The 20606-nt window shown below is 45.1% G+C and overlaps 1 protein-coding gene across 2 annotated transcripts in view; it reads left to right on the forward strand.

The window, feature by feature from the left end:
- The window catches only part of LOC113570858 (heterogeneous nuclear ribonucleoprotein C-like), a 40161-nt gene that overhangs the window by 4636 nt on the left and 14919 nt on the right, over nucleotides 1-20606 (forward strand). For both annotated transcript variants that reach the window (XM_026999534.2, XM_026999535.2), the window contains exon 2: nucleotides 1389-1467. In XM_026999534.2, coding sequence (XP_026855335.1) covers nucleotides 1389-1467 — 79 coding nt within the window. The remainder of the gene's footprint in view (nucleotides 1-1388; nucleotides 1468-20606) is intronic.

Here is a 20606-nt window from a genome sequence, read left to right on the forward strand (position 1 = left end):
AGAGAGACTGTAAGCATGCGTGTGTGTATGTGTGTGTGTATGTGTGTGTGTGTGAGCGAGAGAGAGCGCGAGAGCGAGAGAGAGAGAGAGAGAGAGAGATGGTGAGAGAAGGTAATAAAAGAATAAAGCTGTCCTTTGTACAACCCCTGGATCTTCTCTGTTCTTTGAGAGATGGTAATGTACATGCCCTTACCAGACCATTGCTGATTTTCCAAGACGCAATTTGGCCCCCTGCTCTATTTATTTTATTTTGTGTTGCTTTCTTGCACTGAGAAACCAGGCCCAGGTATATTTTTTTTATTTAATCTTCTTCGGTATTGTCAGGCTTTGATCCACCAGTGTGTGGGCAGTAGTAGGACATGTCTCACAGCCTCGTCTGCTGGGCGCTTTTCAGCACCGTGAGCTTCCGTTTGCTTGGTTGTGTGTCAGTGACTCCAGGCGGCTGTGTGTTTCAGGTGAGTAGAGAGGAGAATAGGGATGTTAAAATGCTGGCGGCCAGCTAATGCATGCGGTTCATGCACCTCTGGCAGATGGAGGGTAATTAGGCTGCAAAGCACTTGATATTTGTGTCAGTGTGAGTTCTGGGTGGAAATGCGGGGCAGACGGGAGCCAGGCTTGGCAAGGCCAACAGCTTCCACTCTACCAGCTCTACCAGCCCAGTGGAGTGCCTGGCTGTGGGACAAAGGACACAGATGAGAGGCCTAACTGTAGAGTTATTTCCTAACCTCCATGCCATACAGTCGGTTTGAACAGTCAACTTAAATAAAATCCAAACAAAGACACCTTTTAATAAATAATTCAATTGCTTACCTTTTGGCAGGTTAACTACAGAACTAATCTTCATGAGAATTCAAATTAATTGAGACATTCACACGGGCGCATAAAATGGCGGCTGGCGTCCATGTCACGCTGTGCTCTTATTTTCGACATGTTCATGTGCGCGCACACGAGTGCGTGTTTGTGTGCGTGCAGTGGTAGTGTTTTCAGAGCACATACTGTGGCCTTCCCTCCAAGTAAGGCAAGACTACAGTGCTGATGGCATGCCATGCTAACCAGCCTTTCAGTAATTCTCTATAATGCAGCCCAAAAGAATCAATCTCCCAGTGTCATGGAACAGAGCCCTGAAATTAGATGTCTCTTGTTTCATGTTTCCTTAGATGAATTTTGACAGGCTGGCTGTGTGGTGGGTACGCTCTGCAGGGAGGCCATGTTGTGTTGTGTGTAAGGGAGAGAGAGAGAGATTGAAAGCGAGCGAGAGAGACTGGGATCACAGTGCTTAAAAGTACCTGCCTGCTGGCCGGCCTGGTCCCCTTGTGGCCTGTGTATGTATAGCAGATCAGGAGTAGAGGGGGAGGGCTCCTGACTGCTCTTTGTTCTTTTTCCTGCAGATATGAGCATGACCGGAGAGCTGACATCGAGCCGAGTGAAGACAGCAGGAACTAAGAGGCCGAGCGGAGCGGTGTACGGGTGAGTGTGGGTCACCTGGGGGCCCATCTCCCTCCCCCACATCTGCCAGGGCTCACCGCAAGGAAACTTGAGCCTCGTTCTCAAATCAACAAGCACAATTAACACTGGTCTCAGAATTCATGCCCCCAGTACCCTGAAAGATAGCCAGAATTCACCTCCAGTGGCTTGTTTCTGTTCTTCCTGGTCATCTCAGCTGTGCTCTGTGTGTCTGTGTGTCTGTGTGTCTGTGTGTCTGTGTGTCTGTGTGTGTGTGTGTGTGTGTGTGTGTGTGTGTGTGTGTGTGTGTGTGTGTGTGTTGTGAGGGGCTGTTTTCTCCAAGCATAACCTGTAGTGCGCCTCTGTTGCTATGCTGATAGTCTCAGTTGGTGTGGTGTGCCTTGTAGAGACTGGGATTGGGAGGAACAGCAGAATAACTCAGAGAGCAGCAGAAGATTGGATTTATCTCCTTCGGGACCCTGACTGAACATCCAGTCAGGGGGCCGCAGCAGACACAACACGATCTGTTTCTTTGATAAGTGACATGCATGCATTTCCCTCTCCCTCTCTACCGTTCGTTGTCTATAGTCTACTGTACGGCTCTCAGCAGTGGCATCTCCAATGGACACAGCGTTGTGTCTGCCTTTGCTCAAACTGGCCTCACCGTTGTAATCGATCAGTCATGCCCTCGCACCCCAGTGGTGAGAAAGTGTGTGTTCCCGGGTGTATTTGTCTTTATATGCATGTTGTAGCCTCTTGTCTCAGTCTGTTCACCTGTGTGTGCAGCACGCACCCATTTATATGGCATCATGTTGGACTGCCATGTCTGCAGCTGAAAAGCCCCGTGAGCCCAGCATGAGCAGGCGCAGCTGGGACACCTCCTGGGGCTGTGGTTTCCGCGGGGATCACACCGCTCCAACGCACATCGTGGGGCGCCGCTCTCGAGAACACTGATGCTTTTGCATAGACTGGAGAGGTTCTGAGGCCTGCACTCTTGAAAACATGCTCTGCTTCATTGGTCTTAACTCTCATGCATGACCTGTTTCACGCAGAGGAAAGGAGGGCTGGACGGACGTGGGGACAGAGGCCATCGCAGGGAGAGGCGAAGCTGCCCTCATGTCCTGCAGATGGGCTCTGTGGGCGCGGTCTCGCTGGGCGGTGCGAATGGGCTCTGTGGGAGTGCTGGGTGGTGCGGATGGAGTCTGTGAGAGTGGGGTCACTGGGTGGTGCGGACAGGCTCTGCAGGGATGCTGGGTGGAGCGGCTGGGGCCTGCTGGAGCGTCGGGCTCCAGCTGCAGCAGCGTGGGGGGAGCAGATGCTGCAGCTTTAATTCCGCTCCAGCGCTCCGTCACAAAGGGGAAGCACGACATAAATGCAGGTGCCTCCACGCACCACTGCCAACAGACAAGCTCAGGGGCTTTTACTGAATTACTGAATCCACCAAACACACACACGCGCGCGCACACACACTCTCACACAAAACAACATGTAAAAAGTGCTTACCAAGCTAAAAAGATGTGTTTATTCAGCAGATATGAGCAATACCAAGTGAAAAGTGGCCATATATATATATATATTTTAATATTGACACAAATGGTATGCCTAGCATTCCTTAATTCTCAAATTCACACATGGAGTTATTTGTGTTGACTGAACAACATGAGGGATAAGAATGTGAGGGGCATCATGAGAGACAAGGATGTCTGTAAAGCCAGCGTAGGCAAACAGATTTCCACTGTGAACACAGCCAGGACATGTGGGCGTGTGTATCTTATAAATATCTGTGCCTGTGTGTGTGTGTGTGTGGGGGGGGGGGGGGGGGGGGGGGGGGTTATTCCTGGGGATTTGAGGTGGCATGGAGTGGAATTCCACAGAGGTCTCAGAGCCATGTGTAAAACTGCAGCTGTAACGCGCCCATTGCCCAAACTGTCAAAACAGTGAGAACAGGAACTATTATGGCTTGACTGTCATAGTGACTGGCTTACTAGTGCGAGGCTGCACTATCAATCATCTGGTATTAACTTTGTGGACGTTCCTGATGCAGGCTTTGAAACACAGCTCCTACAGAGGGTTTATATACGTGTGGATTAGTAGCGCTCTTCGAGCACTGTGTTATGGTATGTCCTGATTACTGTTCGACAGTCGCGTGCTGCGTATGGGGTACAGGGTGGCTCCAGTCCCTGTGCGCCATTCTTGCAGCATGCTGTCATCTGTTTTCATTACCTCCAGTGGAGACGACAGTTTGGTCAGGCAAGACAGGCTGCAAGGCCAGAATAATAGCCCCACTCCATCTGTCGCAAGCACCGGGTGCCTGAGGAGGGAGAGAAAAAGAAACAGATCAAGAAAGAAAGAGGCAGAGAAAGAGAAAGATCTCAGCACTGGGTCAAGTTGTTGTTGAGAGCCACACTGGGTATTGCAGTATTGGGGTCGCACGACTGAAAAACCTTTTATTGTTAATGAGGTGGCACAGTGGGAGAGCTCATCTTACCATGCTGGGCTGTCCTGCTTAGGCCACTGGCTGATTAATAGGCTGAAGAGAGCTGCTGGACTGTACTCATACAGGCAACCCTTCAGGCGCTCAATGGGTCTGGCTCTTCTCATGACCATCGCACACAGCCATGCAACCCAGCCTGGCACTCCCCGAGGCTGGTACAGATATAGTGCGGAATGGGGGATCTGGCGACCTACCTTAAATCAACAGCTGAGAACAGCTCCCATATCCCTCCCACTCTCCTTACATGGGTGTCTAAAGGGGGCCTGCTAACATTTGGGTATCTGTTATTTACTGGCATGTCTCTGCTTGGGTGTTTTGGTAGCTTATGAGTTTCCTGACTTTGAGCTGCCCCTCTGAGTGGAGACTGAAGTTACCCCATTAAAGGATATTCCAAAGCCAGCCAGGTCAGTTATATGCTTGCCAGCCAGGTCAGTTACGTACAGACAGACGTGCTCGCGTTTGAAAGCAACCGTTCTGATCGTTGTCCCCAGTCACAGGTATGAAGGGAAGAGAAATGTCACGCTGACTGTGCTTGTTGGCCTGTGTGTCTTGTCCGCCATGTAGATAAAGGTCTGAACCCAGAGCATAACGGCACGGCCAGCATCCATCAGAAGCCCTCGCATCCATAGATGGACGACAGAAACCATCTATCTAAAATCGCTCACTCTTCCCTTCACAGTGTATATTACCAATCAGATAATTCATCTATCCCTTCAGGTTATCACAGTGCAAGGGCAAAGGGTCTAGGCTAATGGAGTCATTCCCACCAATGCCAACAGAAAGACACAGGGAGGGGTGGACTCGGGTACAGAACAGGGGGAGTTGAACTGCATGCCGTTAGCCCCCCGGTGTGAACAATCCATCTCAAATTGATCTCACAACTGGCTGCAGCGGGGCACTCCGAATCAATCTCAAATTGATCTCTGTGCCAGAGGTGGAGAAAACTAGCAGCGAACCTTATCAAAAATATTGTGGTGTTGGGCAAATCTGACAGGCAAACTTATCACAGAGAAGCAAAGGAAATGGGCTCGGAGACCCTCAGGCACTGATACAGGACAGCCCCCTGCTGTGCTATACACACACACACACACACACACACACACGATGCTCCCTGGCTTGTGGCTGCCAGCTGAGACAAACACAACGCACACTTGGAGAAAGACTCCCTCCCATATGTGCACGTGCACCAAACAGCGCATAAGAACCGCACACACTCCCACAACCTTCAACTTTTCCTTTTTTTTTTTTTTTTATTGTCCCTACAGCTACAAACACACGCAGGCTTTGACCAGACAGGCTGTTGACAGGGAGATAATAAGTCATTTAATCTGTTTAAAGCATTAGTGTGGGAGCCCTGGAGAGCATCTGATCGATGCAGCCATACATTACAGCCTATTCTACTGGATTTCTCCCAGGGGAAAGCAAGGCAGTGAACAAATAAACAAATAAAAGCATTTCACCTCTTGTAGAAAACAAAGGCTCAGAGACTGGATCATTACTGCAATCAGGGTAGTAGAATTGTTAATGAAAATTAAGTGTTTAGCTTTTGACTCAGAAATAAGTTAATTTTCTTCCATTAAAACAACTTTGGCAGTTTTATCTGAACCGTGAATGGTATTCATTCAAGGGCCCATTGAGATGTAGGTTACTCTATGTCACTGTACTGACTTTGACCCTCACCTTTCAGCAGAGCATAGAAGACGACTGCAGAGTTTGGCTCTGCGCCTCCGTAGTGTCTAATCTCCAGTGTGAGGGACTGCTCATTGGCTTGCCTCATGAAAGCACACAGTCAGCACAGCGCTGGAACAGAGGTCAGCGTGGGTTTAAACACTCTGCTATTGGACAGTGACCCTCCTGATGCAGCCCTCCAAGCCAAGCAGGGTTCAGTAGTCCTCCGGCCCCGCGATCAGCAGCCCCTAGCAGGTGCTGCCGACACACGGCTTCAGTGCAGAGCCAAGGGGATAAATCATTCCCCAACCAGCGTGTGGGTGTGTGTGAGTGTGTGCTCATGAGTGTGTGCATTTGTTTCTAATATAAAAGCAATATAAATGTATGAAGCAGCCCTTTAAGACCTGGCTCACTAAGTGATTAATTCTGCCGCTGTTTGCAACACAAAAATATGAGCATTATGAGCCTTACCACTTTGGGCTCAATTTTTTTTTTCATAGTGCGACTAATTTATTTGGGCATAGTATGGATACAAAACTATTACTGGGTGTCAATAGTTGTTATAATTGCTGCAATTATTACATTTCACATAGTTATATGCCTAGTGCCTCTCAGTCAGTCATCGCTACTTAGGACCATTCATGAATTCGACTGGATGATGACCATCTCTGAAAAAACATTAAACCCAAAGCATTTTCTAATCATTATGACAAACTAGAGGGAACGAATCAAATGCATCAAACAAATGAACATGTAATATCAGTTTTATCATTATCATCCCACCCTACTTGTCATATGCACACACAACTTTTCCCCCATGTGTTATACCCCAGTGCCTTTTTTTCTCTGACCCTGTCTCAAAACACTTCCTGCACTTGGCCACTCAGACTGCTGACAGGGAGAATATATCATACAGTCTGAATGTATTCTACTAAAATTATTATGTGACTCATTTTGCCCACATTGTTCAGCCAAAACCATTTACACAAATGCTCATACCCTATTCAGAAAGTCACCACGTCCTGCCTGATAAGAGTGAATCACGGCATGGCTTTACTCCTACTTCATCGGGAGCCTGACAGGGAATTGGGAGATGTGTGACAGAGTGGAGGCAGGGCCCATTTTCATAGTGTGGAAGCTAAGGGGAGATGGAGCTCTACAAACTGTATGTCTACCACGCTGCAAACCTGTGAGACCGACAATGACTCAGAGCTTGCAGAGTGCACTAATTCAGGCCTTACTTGCTGCATTCATTCATTGGAGATTTGATTGCCTGGTAGAGATGGTTTGACGACGGCAGGGAGGGACAGAAATATGAGTCATAGTTAAGATTACATTGCTCGGATGAGTTTGGGATCAAAGGCTGAAAAGAGCATCACTGAAAGGATGAAGAAAGTAGAGTTAGGAAAATACCCTTTCATTTGGACCATATACGTTTGTGTGTGTTCATGCGTGTGCACACAAGCTCACGTGCTTGTGTGTGTGTGTGTGTGTGTGTGTGTGTGTGTGTTGCTTTAATATGTAGTGCTCAAGTAAGGGTGAATTAGCAGAGAAATGACCTTCTTTCATCATTTGGATGCATTTCCTCCCTGACAGCAAGGTTATGTTAATTAATGCAAAGTGGTCCAATCAACCATGACTCTATTTGACCCTTGACCTAACACCTAACACCCCCCCACCCATTCAGCCACTCCAGACAGAGGTTTCTACCCTCTGGACAGCAGTTGTGCTGCTATTCTGTCACTTATCGCACTGCTACAGAACAAACTTGCAGCTGTGCAGCCTTAGAGTGCAGTCAGCAGTACACACACTACACACATGTGCATGAGTACATGTGCACACGTGTGGAGAGTTTCTCTCCAATCACCTCTTACTGTTTTTGACTGAATTTCCATATGACAGAGGCAGACAGACAGGTCACTAGTATTTTTTACCCCATCTTGAGTTGCTTTGCTTTTGGAAGCAGCATGAAGTTCATTTCATTTATCTGAGTTTAATAGCTGTTGTTAACTGTGCTCCATGCTTCAGTTCACGCTGGACTTTTGTGAACCTTGGGTGTCAGCTTCGTGGTCTTGACTGAGCCCTCATCAGCTCAATCTAGACCAATCAGAGCATAGCCATGTTGAGCTCCAGACCTCTGAATGCAGAATGCATCACTAATTGCCAGCAGTGGGGTTGTGTTTTGTGCATTAGTCTGGGGATAGAAGGAGGGCACAAAGAGAGCTTGCACACCAGATTGTAAGCACACAGCAAAGAATATTTATGTGTGTCTGTGTGTCTGTCTGTCTGAAGGGGTTATAGATCTGTTTTGGGAGCTCTCCTGTGAACAGGTCGACTTTGCCTCCCACCAAGACTCCAGAGCCCACTCGGAGGGTGAGTGGGCAAATGTCAGAACTGTCAGTCAACAGCTAAACCCCAGCCAGCTCTCCCGAGACCTTCATGACTGGCAGGTCATTACTCCTCCAGAAGCATTTATCCGTCTCCTTACTGTTCAGCGCTCCTTTCTCAAATTTATAAATGGCAATCTCATATAGACCTCTCTTTCCCCACACACGCATTCACACACATTCAGTAAATATATAACATTTAGCTTTACCTTTAAATCTGATCCATGCTGATGCTGCACGTAGTGGGTACGTCTTTAACCTGGCATCCCTCAGTGGGGGTCGTGTGCATAATCCATGCAAATTACTCTGCTTTAATTTAGCCTGGGCTCATCACATTAACTTCACCCTGCACATCACAATAGAGTTAATGGCTCTCTTTGATCTTTCTGAAGTTTCCAATTAGGTCTTCACCCAGTCTGTCTCACCCACTCCAACACTGTCACCCGTTTTTAAAATGGCGCCTGTGAGGATGTGCTTGGGTTGATATGCGTCTATTTCAGTGATGCTTTGCATTCGTAAATCTCATTGTCTGAAATAGCACAGAATAGTTTTATCAAGCACACTCAAGCAGCCTGCCACTGGCATAATCATAATTCACCACAGGCTCTACAGAGGGCAAAGGAAGGGAACACTTTAATCCCTGTGATTTGGGACAGAGCTCCTGTGAGTCATAGTTGAGAGTGGAGGGGTGTTGTGGATTAAAAGGTGTCTGGTTTAAAAGAGTTGCTCTCTGCGGGTGAGACAGAGCAGCACTTCTGGAGCTATGAGGCTTACCTTTATCACAGAGCAGATGACAGGCAGCAAAAAGCAGACCACAGAGGGTTGTGTTGAAGAATAAGACATTGTAACTGAAGTAGCAACACTGTGTGTATGTGTGCGTTTATATGTATGAGTGCACATGCATATGTAATGTATTGTACAATATATATGAGCGTAGACATGTTTACAGACACTACTAAAACATTCACCATTAGAGCCAACCTAATAACACATAATTATGGTGTGGTCCCTTTGTGTGCATGGTGATGATTTACAGTGAGATGTCACAGTTGCAGTGTGTTCATATCCATCACCTCTGCCCTTAAGCCCAATCACGCATGAGTGTTGAATGAAGCTGAAATACACCCACATGCAGACCAGCGAACTTCCCCTGCACCCTACCGAGAGAGAACGCTCTCGCAGCAGCTGTTGGAGCATTTCTTATCATGTGGGTGCGTGAGTGATTGCCTTTGCATAAGTAATTTGAGCTTTATATGAAGCATCCAGCAAGCCATGTAAAACCTAGCATTTCCATTTTTGATAGGACCGATAAAACCAAGTGGAATTTGTGTTTCTCTGCAATGTGTAATTTCCTCAGACGTTATCATGTTTTTCTACTCTCTTCTTCTGTCTCTGCATTACAGCTGTTTTCTCCCCTTCATTGTGCCCCACCTCTCTTCTTTTTCTGTATGGATTGCACCTCATCTAAATTGCATTCCACTTTTTCGATCATATATTCGATCAGAACTAATAAAAAATGGCACAGGTTTAAAAGGTGTGTTATGTAGGACTTATGTAGGTGACAGGATGCAGGTAGCATTGTCATGGCTTTTCCATGAGTCAGTACAGGCAGAACTGTTCAAAACAAAGTCTGACAAGGCACTTGCGGGCAATCCGTAATCTTAACCAGAGCACAGGCTAAAAACAAACCATCACAGGACTAGTGAAACCAAGCTAGGAAATGTGTGTAAACACAAGAAAGACTGCAACAACACAAAGGGAAAAGGAATGCTACACAGACACCGATTGGCTAGCTAATGAGTCAGGTGCAAGCGATGATGGACAGCCGGTAGCCCACTAGGGTGGAGGTAAAACAGTATAGACCACACGGGAACAGAGGAACAGGTGTGTAGATCTGGACTCCACGACAGCGCTCCCCTTTAATGTGTGGCTCTGAAGTATGCGAACGGTATGTTGGAGAGAAAGGGAGGAAAGCAGAGACAACGCAGAGGGAATGGGCCGGGATGAGGAAGTTGTTGGGAATCAAAGATGACGGTTTGCCACAAACAGTCCAGCAGAGCGTGTAGGACATGGCCCAGGGTTGGAGATGAGCGCAGTGAAGCAAATTACAGCTATTATAATCTTAGACGTATCCTGTATCATGGCGGTATTTAGTATCCATCATTTCCAAATACCATTACAAATTTCGGTAGCAGTTTATAATGTAGCCCGCATTTTAGAGTGTAATTACCTTTACGTAAATGTGGGTATAGACAACAAGACAAGGTGAGCGTAACTTTCCAACATTTACCGTGTAATTTCCTGAAACTTACAGTGCAACTTAGGACTGTTTATATTTTTGCCCTTCGGTCATGGCAGTTGTGAGAGTCATTTTAATACAAGTTTGGCAGACAAGCTTCATCCACATTCATGGGATTTATTGTGCATATGTCCCCTACTTTGTATGATTTTGAATAATAACACGTCTAGATTTGTTTTATGCTTTTGGAACTGCCTCCTGGCAGGCATGTTGGTCCAGCACTGCAGCAGATCATAACAGGCAGGATGGGGTGGAAGGAAAACTGGCGTCTCTCAAATGCTCAGCTATGAAAGTCTTCACTTCATCCGATGACAAAATTCATACAGTAATGTAATGTGATCAAATACACATTTATAATGTAATAAAATACACATTTATATCTTTACACAATTTTAAGGTGTGTATGGATTTATAAAAACATTTTCTTCATTAATTACACAGAATCCATGAGGTAAGTGGGCTCCCGTTCAAAGGGGGCGGGGCGGGGGCGGGGGGATCAATGATTGCTGAACAAAGCAGGGCAAGCTGGTATTAACTTGCGTTCAATTTACTGAAGATGCACGAGTCAAGGGATGTCGTTCTGGAGATTTACCAACTATGGGCAACGTTTCACTGGAAGTCGTTTATATACGAGTAAGATGATGATAAATTTTTCTTACATTTAAGTACCAGTTAGGTATTTTATATGTACTGATTCATATAGGGAAGTTACACCATAAGTTCTAGGAAATTACAATCTAATGCAGGCTGTAAATGCTTGCCTAAATTCTGGGCGTGTTACCCATATAGCTTGCTTGGAACCTCATGGTTGGTCTTCCAGGTATACCAAAAACAATGTCTATGAGTAAACAAAGTTTAGAGAAAACTTTCCCCTCAAAGTCAGTTGAAGGATGTTCCTGGCAGTTTCCTGTGCACGTATGCTACAGATGGTCTCTAGTGATGCATTTTACACAAGCTCATCCCACTTCAAACATTCTCCAGCCTTCATGGGAACATTAATCTTGAAGCCTCTCTGTGCTAGAACCTTCCCACAGTAGAACCCATGCATGCTAGAACTTCATATGCTAGAATCTGTTAACGCTAGAATCTGCTTTAAAAAGCAACCGACATGTCATGACTATATTCTGTGTTTAGGAATGTTGCTTGTGTTGTGTTTTGGTGAGGACAGAGGATGGCATACATTTTATTTTGCTTTTGACCTTAAATTGCCCGTGCATATTTTAACTGTGAGATTTACTCATCTATCAAATAATCAGATTAGCTGACAGGCATTCTTCCCTGAATGTACAAACATTATCCACATCTGGCCAGCATGAAACAGTTTAATTACAGTAATACTACTTTAGTGCTTTAATCTCCATGCGCACCTGTATGTCCATGTAACCTGGACTTGATTTAAAAGCTAGATTATGTCTTGAGTTCTTACACAGCAAGGTTAGTCACATGACAGTCCTGTACTCTTTGAGATAGGGCCATGAGTTTGTGTATAAGGTAGTTTTCAAAAATGGCTTCTCATATTTACAGTGCAATATGTATAGAGTTTTATGTCTTCAGAGCTTTGAAAATACATCTTTAAAGCTTTGAGGCTAAGATAGTTACAGCTTTACATCTTCCTAATATCCACATCAGTACTACAAAAGCATTCTCAAGGTCATAGCAAACTGGTATATGGAGTTATACTGGTTGTCCTGTAGATTTAGTATGCAGTGTGGGTGCCGGGCTGTTATCACCCCTGAGATCTCCCCATACGGCTCCATTAATCTCTCCGTAGGGAGGCTCTCGCATGCTTTTATGGAGCTCTTTGTCAGTCTGTCCACTTTAACCACCACAAAGGTCATCGTCTGGCTTTAGCACGAGTGAACACTGCATACTCATGAGCAAATCACATTTACATGTGAAATTTACAAGCTAAGTTTCCATAATCATGAAGGTCTTGAGCAGTACTACTGCCATGTTGTAGCTGTCATTTATTTATTTTTTTTGGCTTGTTTGTTTGTTTGTTTTGTTTTGTTTTAATTTGTTTCATGATTGTCATGTGTTTGTCATTTGAAATGGCTTGGTTAAGCAAATGTTAGGGGTCAGTCAGGTGACTGTTGCCATGGCGGACCGTGTGAGGCCTACTGTCCATGCGATGGGATGCCACAGGGGGCCACACCCTGTAACAGCTGCAGGAGAGTCTGAGTCATCCCTCATTCCAGCTCAGCCACGGATCGCTCCTCCAAAGGGCACAATTTAACATGGTGACTTCACTCATCCAAAAGTTTTCTTGTGCGTGCGTGCGCGTGCGTGCGTGCGTGTTGTTGGGTGTAGTGTTATCATGAACTCACCACCCAGTCACTCTTGACTACACCACATCCAATCAGTTATAGTATGTTGTGTTACTTTTCCCTTTTCACCTCTGATGTGCTATTTTTCCCAGCATGCATTTTGGGCTGACTGTGCAGTAGTGTTGTGATGATACAGGAGCTCTCAGCAGCTTGCTTCTTATCGCTGTGGAACACTTTAACTCCTTTTCATTAGGGCCATTTTCAGGAGAGGTAGAAAAGACCGATTTGCAGAGACCTTCTGAGCCTAAAAGATATTCCCCTAGTTCATATAAACCAGGTCGTATAAGGTTTTCTTTAATTCTTTAAAACAGTTGCTAATGTAATGTTGCTAATGTGATGTTTTCTTTCCGCACAAATCTTTTTTTTTTTTTTCTTCTTCTCTCAGTTGTTGAGTACCCTTAACTTCATATTCATAGATTAGCTTTATAGCCACAGGACTAATGTGGCTACTGTCTACTTCTGCAGTGTTTGTCCATTTTGCGATTATTAATTGCACACACATAATAAAACTAAAAGCAGGTCTGTTGCATAAAAGTAAAATGCAGAGGAAATAGACTCGCACATTTAGAACTAATTCTGCCCAGCCCTTCTGTTCTGACTTTTGCTGAGGCACTGAATCATACATGTCGCAAGCAGTGGCGACTTCCACTCACACCACAAATAGCTTTTCATCTGGTACGTTGACTGAACACAGCCAGTTAGATGAGTACATCACTTTGTTAGTTATTGGCACGTTCAGTATGAAATGTAGCATAGGTTATGCGTCACAGACACAGATGCTACTACATCTCTGTATTGATCTGCTTAACTGAAAAAACTATCGATTGCCATTACACGATGCCCGTTTATTTGAATGTCTTCTTCTGTGCTAGTGGCAATCCAAGTGCAGTTCCCAGAGCCCCTTGGGTGATCTTCAGGTTAACTCCCCCTGCAATAACAGACCCACCCTAACCCAAAGTGCCATATCATGGTCAATATAGTGCAATAAACTGATACTAATCTAACTCAATAGTGTTCCAGCCACACAAACAATATCCATTCATCCTCTAAATTGCCTTGTGGAGGCTATGTATAAGGGTGTTGGAGAGCGGTTGATGATCAACTGTATATCCTGTGTGACAGAAACCTGTCAAATGTAAATAAATGGTTATGATCACTGCTGTACTTCTTCGGCCACTGGTTTAGAGCAAAACACTTTTTCATCCTGGATGATGATGGAGGCAGAGGCTAAACCAGACTGAGAACAACTGATAAAGAGATTGCAACTTGTGCTCTTCTCCTGAGGCATGCTAGAGTTTGTTCACTCCAGATCAGTGGGTGTTTAGATCGATACCGCTGCCTCTTGTCACCTTCAGTAAATCATGAGCCAGTGTGTACGAAGCATCAAGCGTTGGACACTGTGATGTGCATACAGTATAACCCGCTTACAAATCCCCTGTCAGTCAGGGGCTTTAGCCATCTGTTTGTGTGTTTGCAGTAGAACATGTGTTTTCAGAACAATCATTTTCTATGTCCTTTCATGCCTCAGAGCCCAACTGCTGGGAACCTGTGTTTCTTTGAGTGTGTGTGTGTGTGTGTGTGTGTGTGTGTGTGTGTGTGTGTGTGTGTGTGTGTGTGGCTGAGCGCAAAGCCACTGGACGATAATTAGCTGATGTGTGTATGTGGGTACTTAGAGTGGTTGAGCGTGTAATAGCTTTAGCGTGGTTGAGGACATTAATCAATGAGGCACCCCCCTTTGTGTAATGACACAGATCAATAGGACACAAGCAAACGGCCAGCGATGACCACGGAGCCTGAACTAGCCGCTGCATATTGATGGACTCTTTTGTCTCCATAAAAGTCTCTTAGCACCTTTAAAGCTCTGGCTCTCGTCTCTCCCTCTCTCTGTTATGTCTTCTGACCTGCACAATAATGAAATGGTTTAGATTCATCATGGCATTATTAGTTACAGCTCCATCCCCCCCACCCCACCCCCCCCCCCCCCCCCCCCCCCCCCCCCCCCCCCCCCCCCCCCCCCCCCACACACACACACAGATTCAGCATACAAACAAGGACGCTTTTATGTATTCTCCTCTGCTATGTCACATTCTGTTCACCTCGAATCTTTCAGCTTTCCAGAATGCAGTGTTTCTATTCCTCACACCTAGGGTGTAGTATAGGTTTGGAAAGGTAATCTCAGGGCATCTTTTTTTTTTTTTTTTTTTTCTCTCTTTTTTTTTTTTTCTCTAGCAGCTTCTGTGGATCTACAGTGTTTTATTTTGTGAAACTGGACTTGGAACTGAGTTTCTGTGCTTCTGTTTTTGATGACACTCACTCCCTTGTTTCTGTGATTCAGTGTTTTGTTTTCTCAGTCGCTAGCTTCATTACTATGGTATTTCTGCTCTGTTTGATGTATAGCAGTAGGGAGATAAAGGCAAATAGGGAAATTGATCTGAAAGGGTGATATCAGAGGAATTGGAACTACAGTGCTATCTCAATCAGAAACCCTGTTATAAAGAGCTTCCATGTGGATACATATGCTCCTATCGATTCCATACTTGGGAAAAAACATCAATAAATAAAAGGGGGTAAAAGAAACTGTGCACTTCTGGGTGATCGTGGCATGTGTGTTTTGTGTTTTAACAGCTGTGCTGACAGAGAAGCAGCAGTATGTGTGTTTATGGCCAGTAAAGCCTGTCTGCTTTTCTGCCCTGGCAGGTGGTAGAGTGTTACTGCTTGGCCTACACAGGCCCTAGTCCTGGGGGTCGATGGCTGAGAGGGGACTTATCAGCTCACTGCACACAATAGCAGGGTCATGCAGCCAGCCTGCCTGCCTCCACTCCACTCCCCTCCCCACCCCAGTTCAAAGTCAGTAAGTGCATACTGATGTACAATAGCTACTAGGCCCTCCCATGCTATTTATTGTTATTCAGGTTCCTTCACTGCATGACTGTTAGTGTCAGGTAGAATCGATGTGCTATAAATTTTGCAATACAGGAAACCTGAGGTTTTGACATGCGAACATTCAGTGTGAGATTTTGACTTGAGAGCATTTGATCTATGTAGGATCCATTTGCCTATAGCCCTGTACTCTTATCCTTGACTTTCTCCAGATCTCTCAGATTCAACTGCCTGTAGCCTGGGCACCTTGGGGGACAGCTGCCTTAGCTTCTGCTGCTAGTATAATTGGATTACTCAGTGAGTTTAGAAAAGATTAGTCAGTAAAAACTAGTTTCATCTGCCCTGATAATCCCGCCGAAGTCTATTTGTGCCTGTGTCTAGAGAGAGCACACCCAGAGTGGATCACCATTGCTCAAAGCTCCCACCAAACTCGGAGCTCTTATTACTTCCAACCTCATCTATGCCCATCCTTACACTCATGTTGTCCACACAGATGTTGGCACAGAAACATAATGTGGCAATTTGTGGAGCGAAGACAGAAGAAGTAGGAGAAATGTTGTCGGGTTCTGATGACTGAGTACTGCATCTACTGAGAAAACTGCATTTCACAACTGATTCTGGACCTGAAGCTTTGAGAAGGTGTAGTGGTTCTAGTGAGCTGAGTTGTGAACTTGATCTCCCTGGCATGTTACACAGAGTGCAGCTCCATAACAAGAAATCATTGGCTTCATATTCTATGGAGAAAGTGTATTTTAGCTCTCGCATTCCAAGGGTTGTAGATATTGTGTGGTAATAGATTGCCACACAGATGATGATGGACTGACTAGAACTAAGACAAAATTTAAGAGGTAAAAAGATAATAAGCCTTTTAACAGCCAGTAGTATAAAACTACTCCAATTAAAAAAAAATAAAAAAAATAGTACAAACTATAGAAAAAACCTACCACAGCTACAGCACGCAGCAGTCTAGACACCTTTACAAACTGCCGTGCTAGCGTAAACATTAAGTGTGTGCTAAATTCTCACAGGGGGTCATGGCATGATTATACCTCAGGCTCTGAGAGCAGCTTGCCTAAGGCAGGCATTTAGCAGTTGAGAGGCTCTCAGCACTTTTCACTAATAGCATTGTAATATGAAAGGTGCTGGGGCTAGGCAGCATTTAACCTCCTGCGTCCTGCTGGGCGTGTGGAGCTGAGGCAGACCCCATTCTGGCCCAGACTGCAGGGCGTCACTGGGACAGGTGGATTGATGCCGGAAGCCAGCGTGGCCGCATTTAAGGTAGCAAATAAGCAAAAACGCTCCGTACGTTTCCTGCACACTCAACGGGTAATGCTCTGTTACCTCGGAGGAAAAGGTGTGGGGTGAGCAGTAGTATAAATCCCTCCACACACCTCACATTCTTGTACACACACATACACTCACACATCACTAGTTCTTGTACACACAAACCTTTGTCTCTTTTCCTGTGTGTGAGTCACCATGACTCTCGTAATTCAGCACTAATCTGACTAGGTTGGTTTGGAGAACAGCTGAAGTGGCAGGAAATCAAGTTTGCAGGCCATTAGGCACTGTGTAGTCCCAAATGATTTATTACAGTGGGGGCATTTCTGAGTGTGTACACTATCTCAGAATAAATCAGCCTCCCCCCAGAAACATGCCTAGAAATAACTTCTTTGAACACCAAGGGTTTGAATGGTCAAAGAGAGGGGTGTGTGTGTGTGTCTGTGTGTGTGTCTGTGTCTGTGTGTGTGTGTGTGTGTGTGTAGGTGGGTGGGTGGGTACATTACAGACTAGCTGGGCTGAACAAATGCATATGTGCCAAGGTACCACATACATACACAGTGTTGTTCCTATGTGAGCAACATTTATGCTTATATGAATGCTAAAATACTATATATATTTAATCTCAATCAGACACTTATTATATCCCCTGTAATAAATCCCTACCCACCCCCACCCCCCATGTAAGTGTGTGTGTGTGTGTGTGTGTGTGTGTGCGTGCGCGTGTGCATGTGCGTGATGCCTGAGAGCTTAGTCTAATGGCTCTACTAACAACTACTCTGACTGCCCTCCTGCTTCTTTGCTCTGCTGCTGTGAGAAATGGACCCTCAGAGCAAAAATGAAAGAGTGCAAGATGGAAGGAAAGTGATCTGGTGAGCACCAGAGCATGTGAGAGGGGCGGACTGAATGACAGGGACAGACACATGAGAGCGAGGGAACAGAAAGCCGGGGGAGCAAGTAAAAGAGGAATTGCCCTGTTCAGCTTTGATTTGGAGAGTTGAAAGTGCTCTCAGACAATAGCCGCAATGAATAGCTGTCATCTGCTAGTGGCCACACACACTCACCTCACTTTATGTCTGGTGTCCCCTCACAGGAAGTGCTGCAGCAGGTGTGAGTGTGTGTGTGAGTGTGTGTGACTCTCTGTGTGTGTGTGTGTGTGTGTGTGTGTGTAATTATAGCACATTTGGAGTACATACTTGCATGAAATGAAAATGCACTTATGAAGGGCGTGTACTGTTAAGGACAGAGTGATGCTACAGGAGGAGTCATTATCCTCTACTGCTGGTGAACTGAAGACACACAGCGAAAATGGCTCTGAAAAGCTCTTGGGTCTTGAGTTCACCCCAGCAGTGCACATGCGTTTTCTGGCTGTGAGACATGGGTGGGCATGACAGTAAGACATGTATTGGGCCAAAAGCACAAATGTACTCGCATAATCGCTTATAACTCAGAGTGGCTCCCTCCCCAAAAGCGCGCGCGCACACACACACACACACACACACACACACACACACACACACACACACACACACACACACACACGCACGCGCGCGCGCGACTGCCACACGCCTGCATTGTGGAACAAGAATGATTTATAACCAGCCATATCTAATGGATTGCCCTGCTGCATAAGAAATTATGAAAAGAAATTAATTAGCCTTTAGCGACCCCGCTGTCTGTTTGTCTCACTCTTGGCCCACACCCAGCCTGCTCTAGGGGGAGGTGATGGAGGGGAGGTGGTGGTGGTGATGGTAGTGGGTGGAAGGAGGAGTGTGGCTCTTTCCGCCTCTGACACGGGGCCGTCTGCGCTGGAGGTAATTAGAATTTAAATAGGCTGCTGCTGTCATGCCAGTCTGTCCGGCCCATTGCCCCAGCTCTCTCACATGTGCCAGCAGTGTTACCCAAGCACACATCACATATAATAACGCATGCACAATTACACACTTCTACCTTCTCCAGTTTCCCTTGGCAGTGAGTGTTTTTTTTTTTTTTTTTTTCTCTTTTTTGCTGCAATTTTAGTAAATGCAGAAGAATTGCAGGACCCACTCCAGCAAGTGAATCTGAGTGCTCCTGGCAGGTCTTCCCTGAGCGGAACTATACCAATTTGCAGCAACTGAAAACCCTATCATTTCTAATAGCGCTTATGGGTCAAAAACAGGAGAAAATCACCACTGTCCTCCCCTGAGCTGAAACCATCCTGGAATGGTTAGATGGCACCACTTTAAGACTGTCCTTGGGTTACATGCCATGACTACCACTTTGGCAGCACACACAATCTCACTGAAAATCAATTTAAGTACTCTTTGTACTTTATCTTGGATTATATTGGAATGCATGGAACATTTCTAATGTTCGGGTTTTTTCAGTCATAATTCACACGGAGAATGAGACAATGGAGAAGTCAGAATTCCCCAATTCCAAATAAATGGGGAAAATATTATCAGAGGGTATTTGGCTAAAGTTGCTGCTACTCCTCTCTGCTCTACCCCCCATGGTTTAAATAAATTAGCAGGATGATGTAGTGTAGTGTACGTAGAGAGAGAGGTTTGTCCTCATCTCATATAAAAAACTGTCTGCTTGACTGCCATGGTGGTGTTCTGTACTGTGCATTTGGACATTTACCATCCTATCATGCCTCTGCTGCTCACAAATGACAAATATAGCATCAGTCAAAAGCATTATTGGAATTTGGTATGCATCACTGCTCTTATGTTATCGTTTTTTGAGTTTTTGCACACTTGTAATAGTGACCTTGAGTAGTTGTATCCATAGTTTTGTGCTGGCGTGTTGTGCTCATTCAGACAGTGAATCTCAGTGAGTTTCAGTGAGGACTCAGTAAGTTTCAGTCTTCCATGACGATGAAAACTCAGCAGAAGTAGGAGCAGTGATTCAGAGCAGTAGGAGTTGACTTCTCCTGCTCCAAACCGACTGGTGGGCAACTCAGATTAAAGATCTATTCAGAAAACTGGAGGACTGTGTCATTCATCATCCAGAGCTGGGGCATGATCGTAAACTGCATTTGGCAAGCCTGTATGGAGCATAAACTGTGACAATTATTAGTGATTATTTGTAGCCTTCTGCCTGCAGGTATCTGGAGAGTAGTCTTTCTTCAAAAGAGTGAAGGAAAGTATTGAAGTGAATGTGCATGTGTTTTACTTCTGCGTAACAGCAGCAGGTTGCAATATCTGACATGTTTATCGACACATCACTTAGCTAACAGTAAATGGAAGATTAAACTTGGAGAATCTCCAAGAGCTTACAAAGAACTACAGTGGTGTAGTGTTTTCGTGTGTGTGTGTGTGTGTGTGTGTGTGTGTGTGTGTGTGTGTCTGTCTGTGTCTGTGTGTGTGTGTGTACATATTCTTTCTGGAGATTTGTAATATTCTGATATTCTCTTTACTACAGTATAGTTAAATGTGCTGAGCTAAGATTAATTACCTTTTCAAAGAAGATGAACTAACTAAATTCTGCACCTTAATATACGCGCACAATGTCACAATTTACATAACAATCTACCCCACATGACACTCAATTAATTTAGCTGCTATAATAAAAAAAAAAGGTGAGATACTTCATTTGAAATGTGTACACGTGTATACTGTGCATACTAATATGTATGCCTCTGTGTATATTAATGTGTATACCTCTGTGAAGCACAGAGGTGTCCAATGCTTTATAAGTGCATGTGTTTGTGCATGTTATCTCCCAAATTTACCATTGACTGGTGCTTGTGGTTGCTGTCATTTTCATTAGCTAAACTAACTAACTTGCCTACAAAGTAAATAGCATTAGAAGATTATCAAGGATTTTCCAATATTGGAGCAATC

This window comes from Electrophorus electricus, chromosome 4 (assembly GCF_013358815.1).
Source record: "Electrophorus electricus isolate fEleEle1 chromosome 4, fEleEle1.pri, whole genome shotgun sequence".
NCBI classification, from domain to species: Eukaryota; Metazoa; Chordata; class Actinopteri; order Gymnotiformes; family Gymnotidae; genus Electrophorus; species Electrophorus electricus.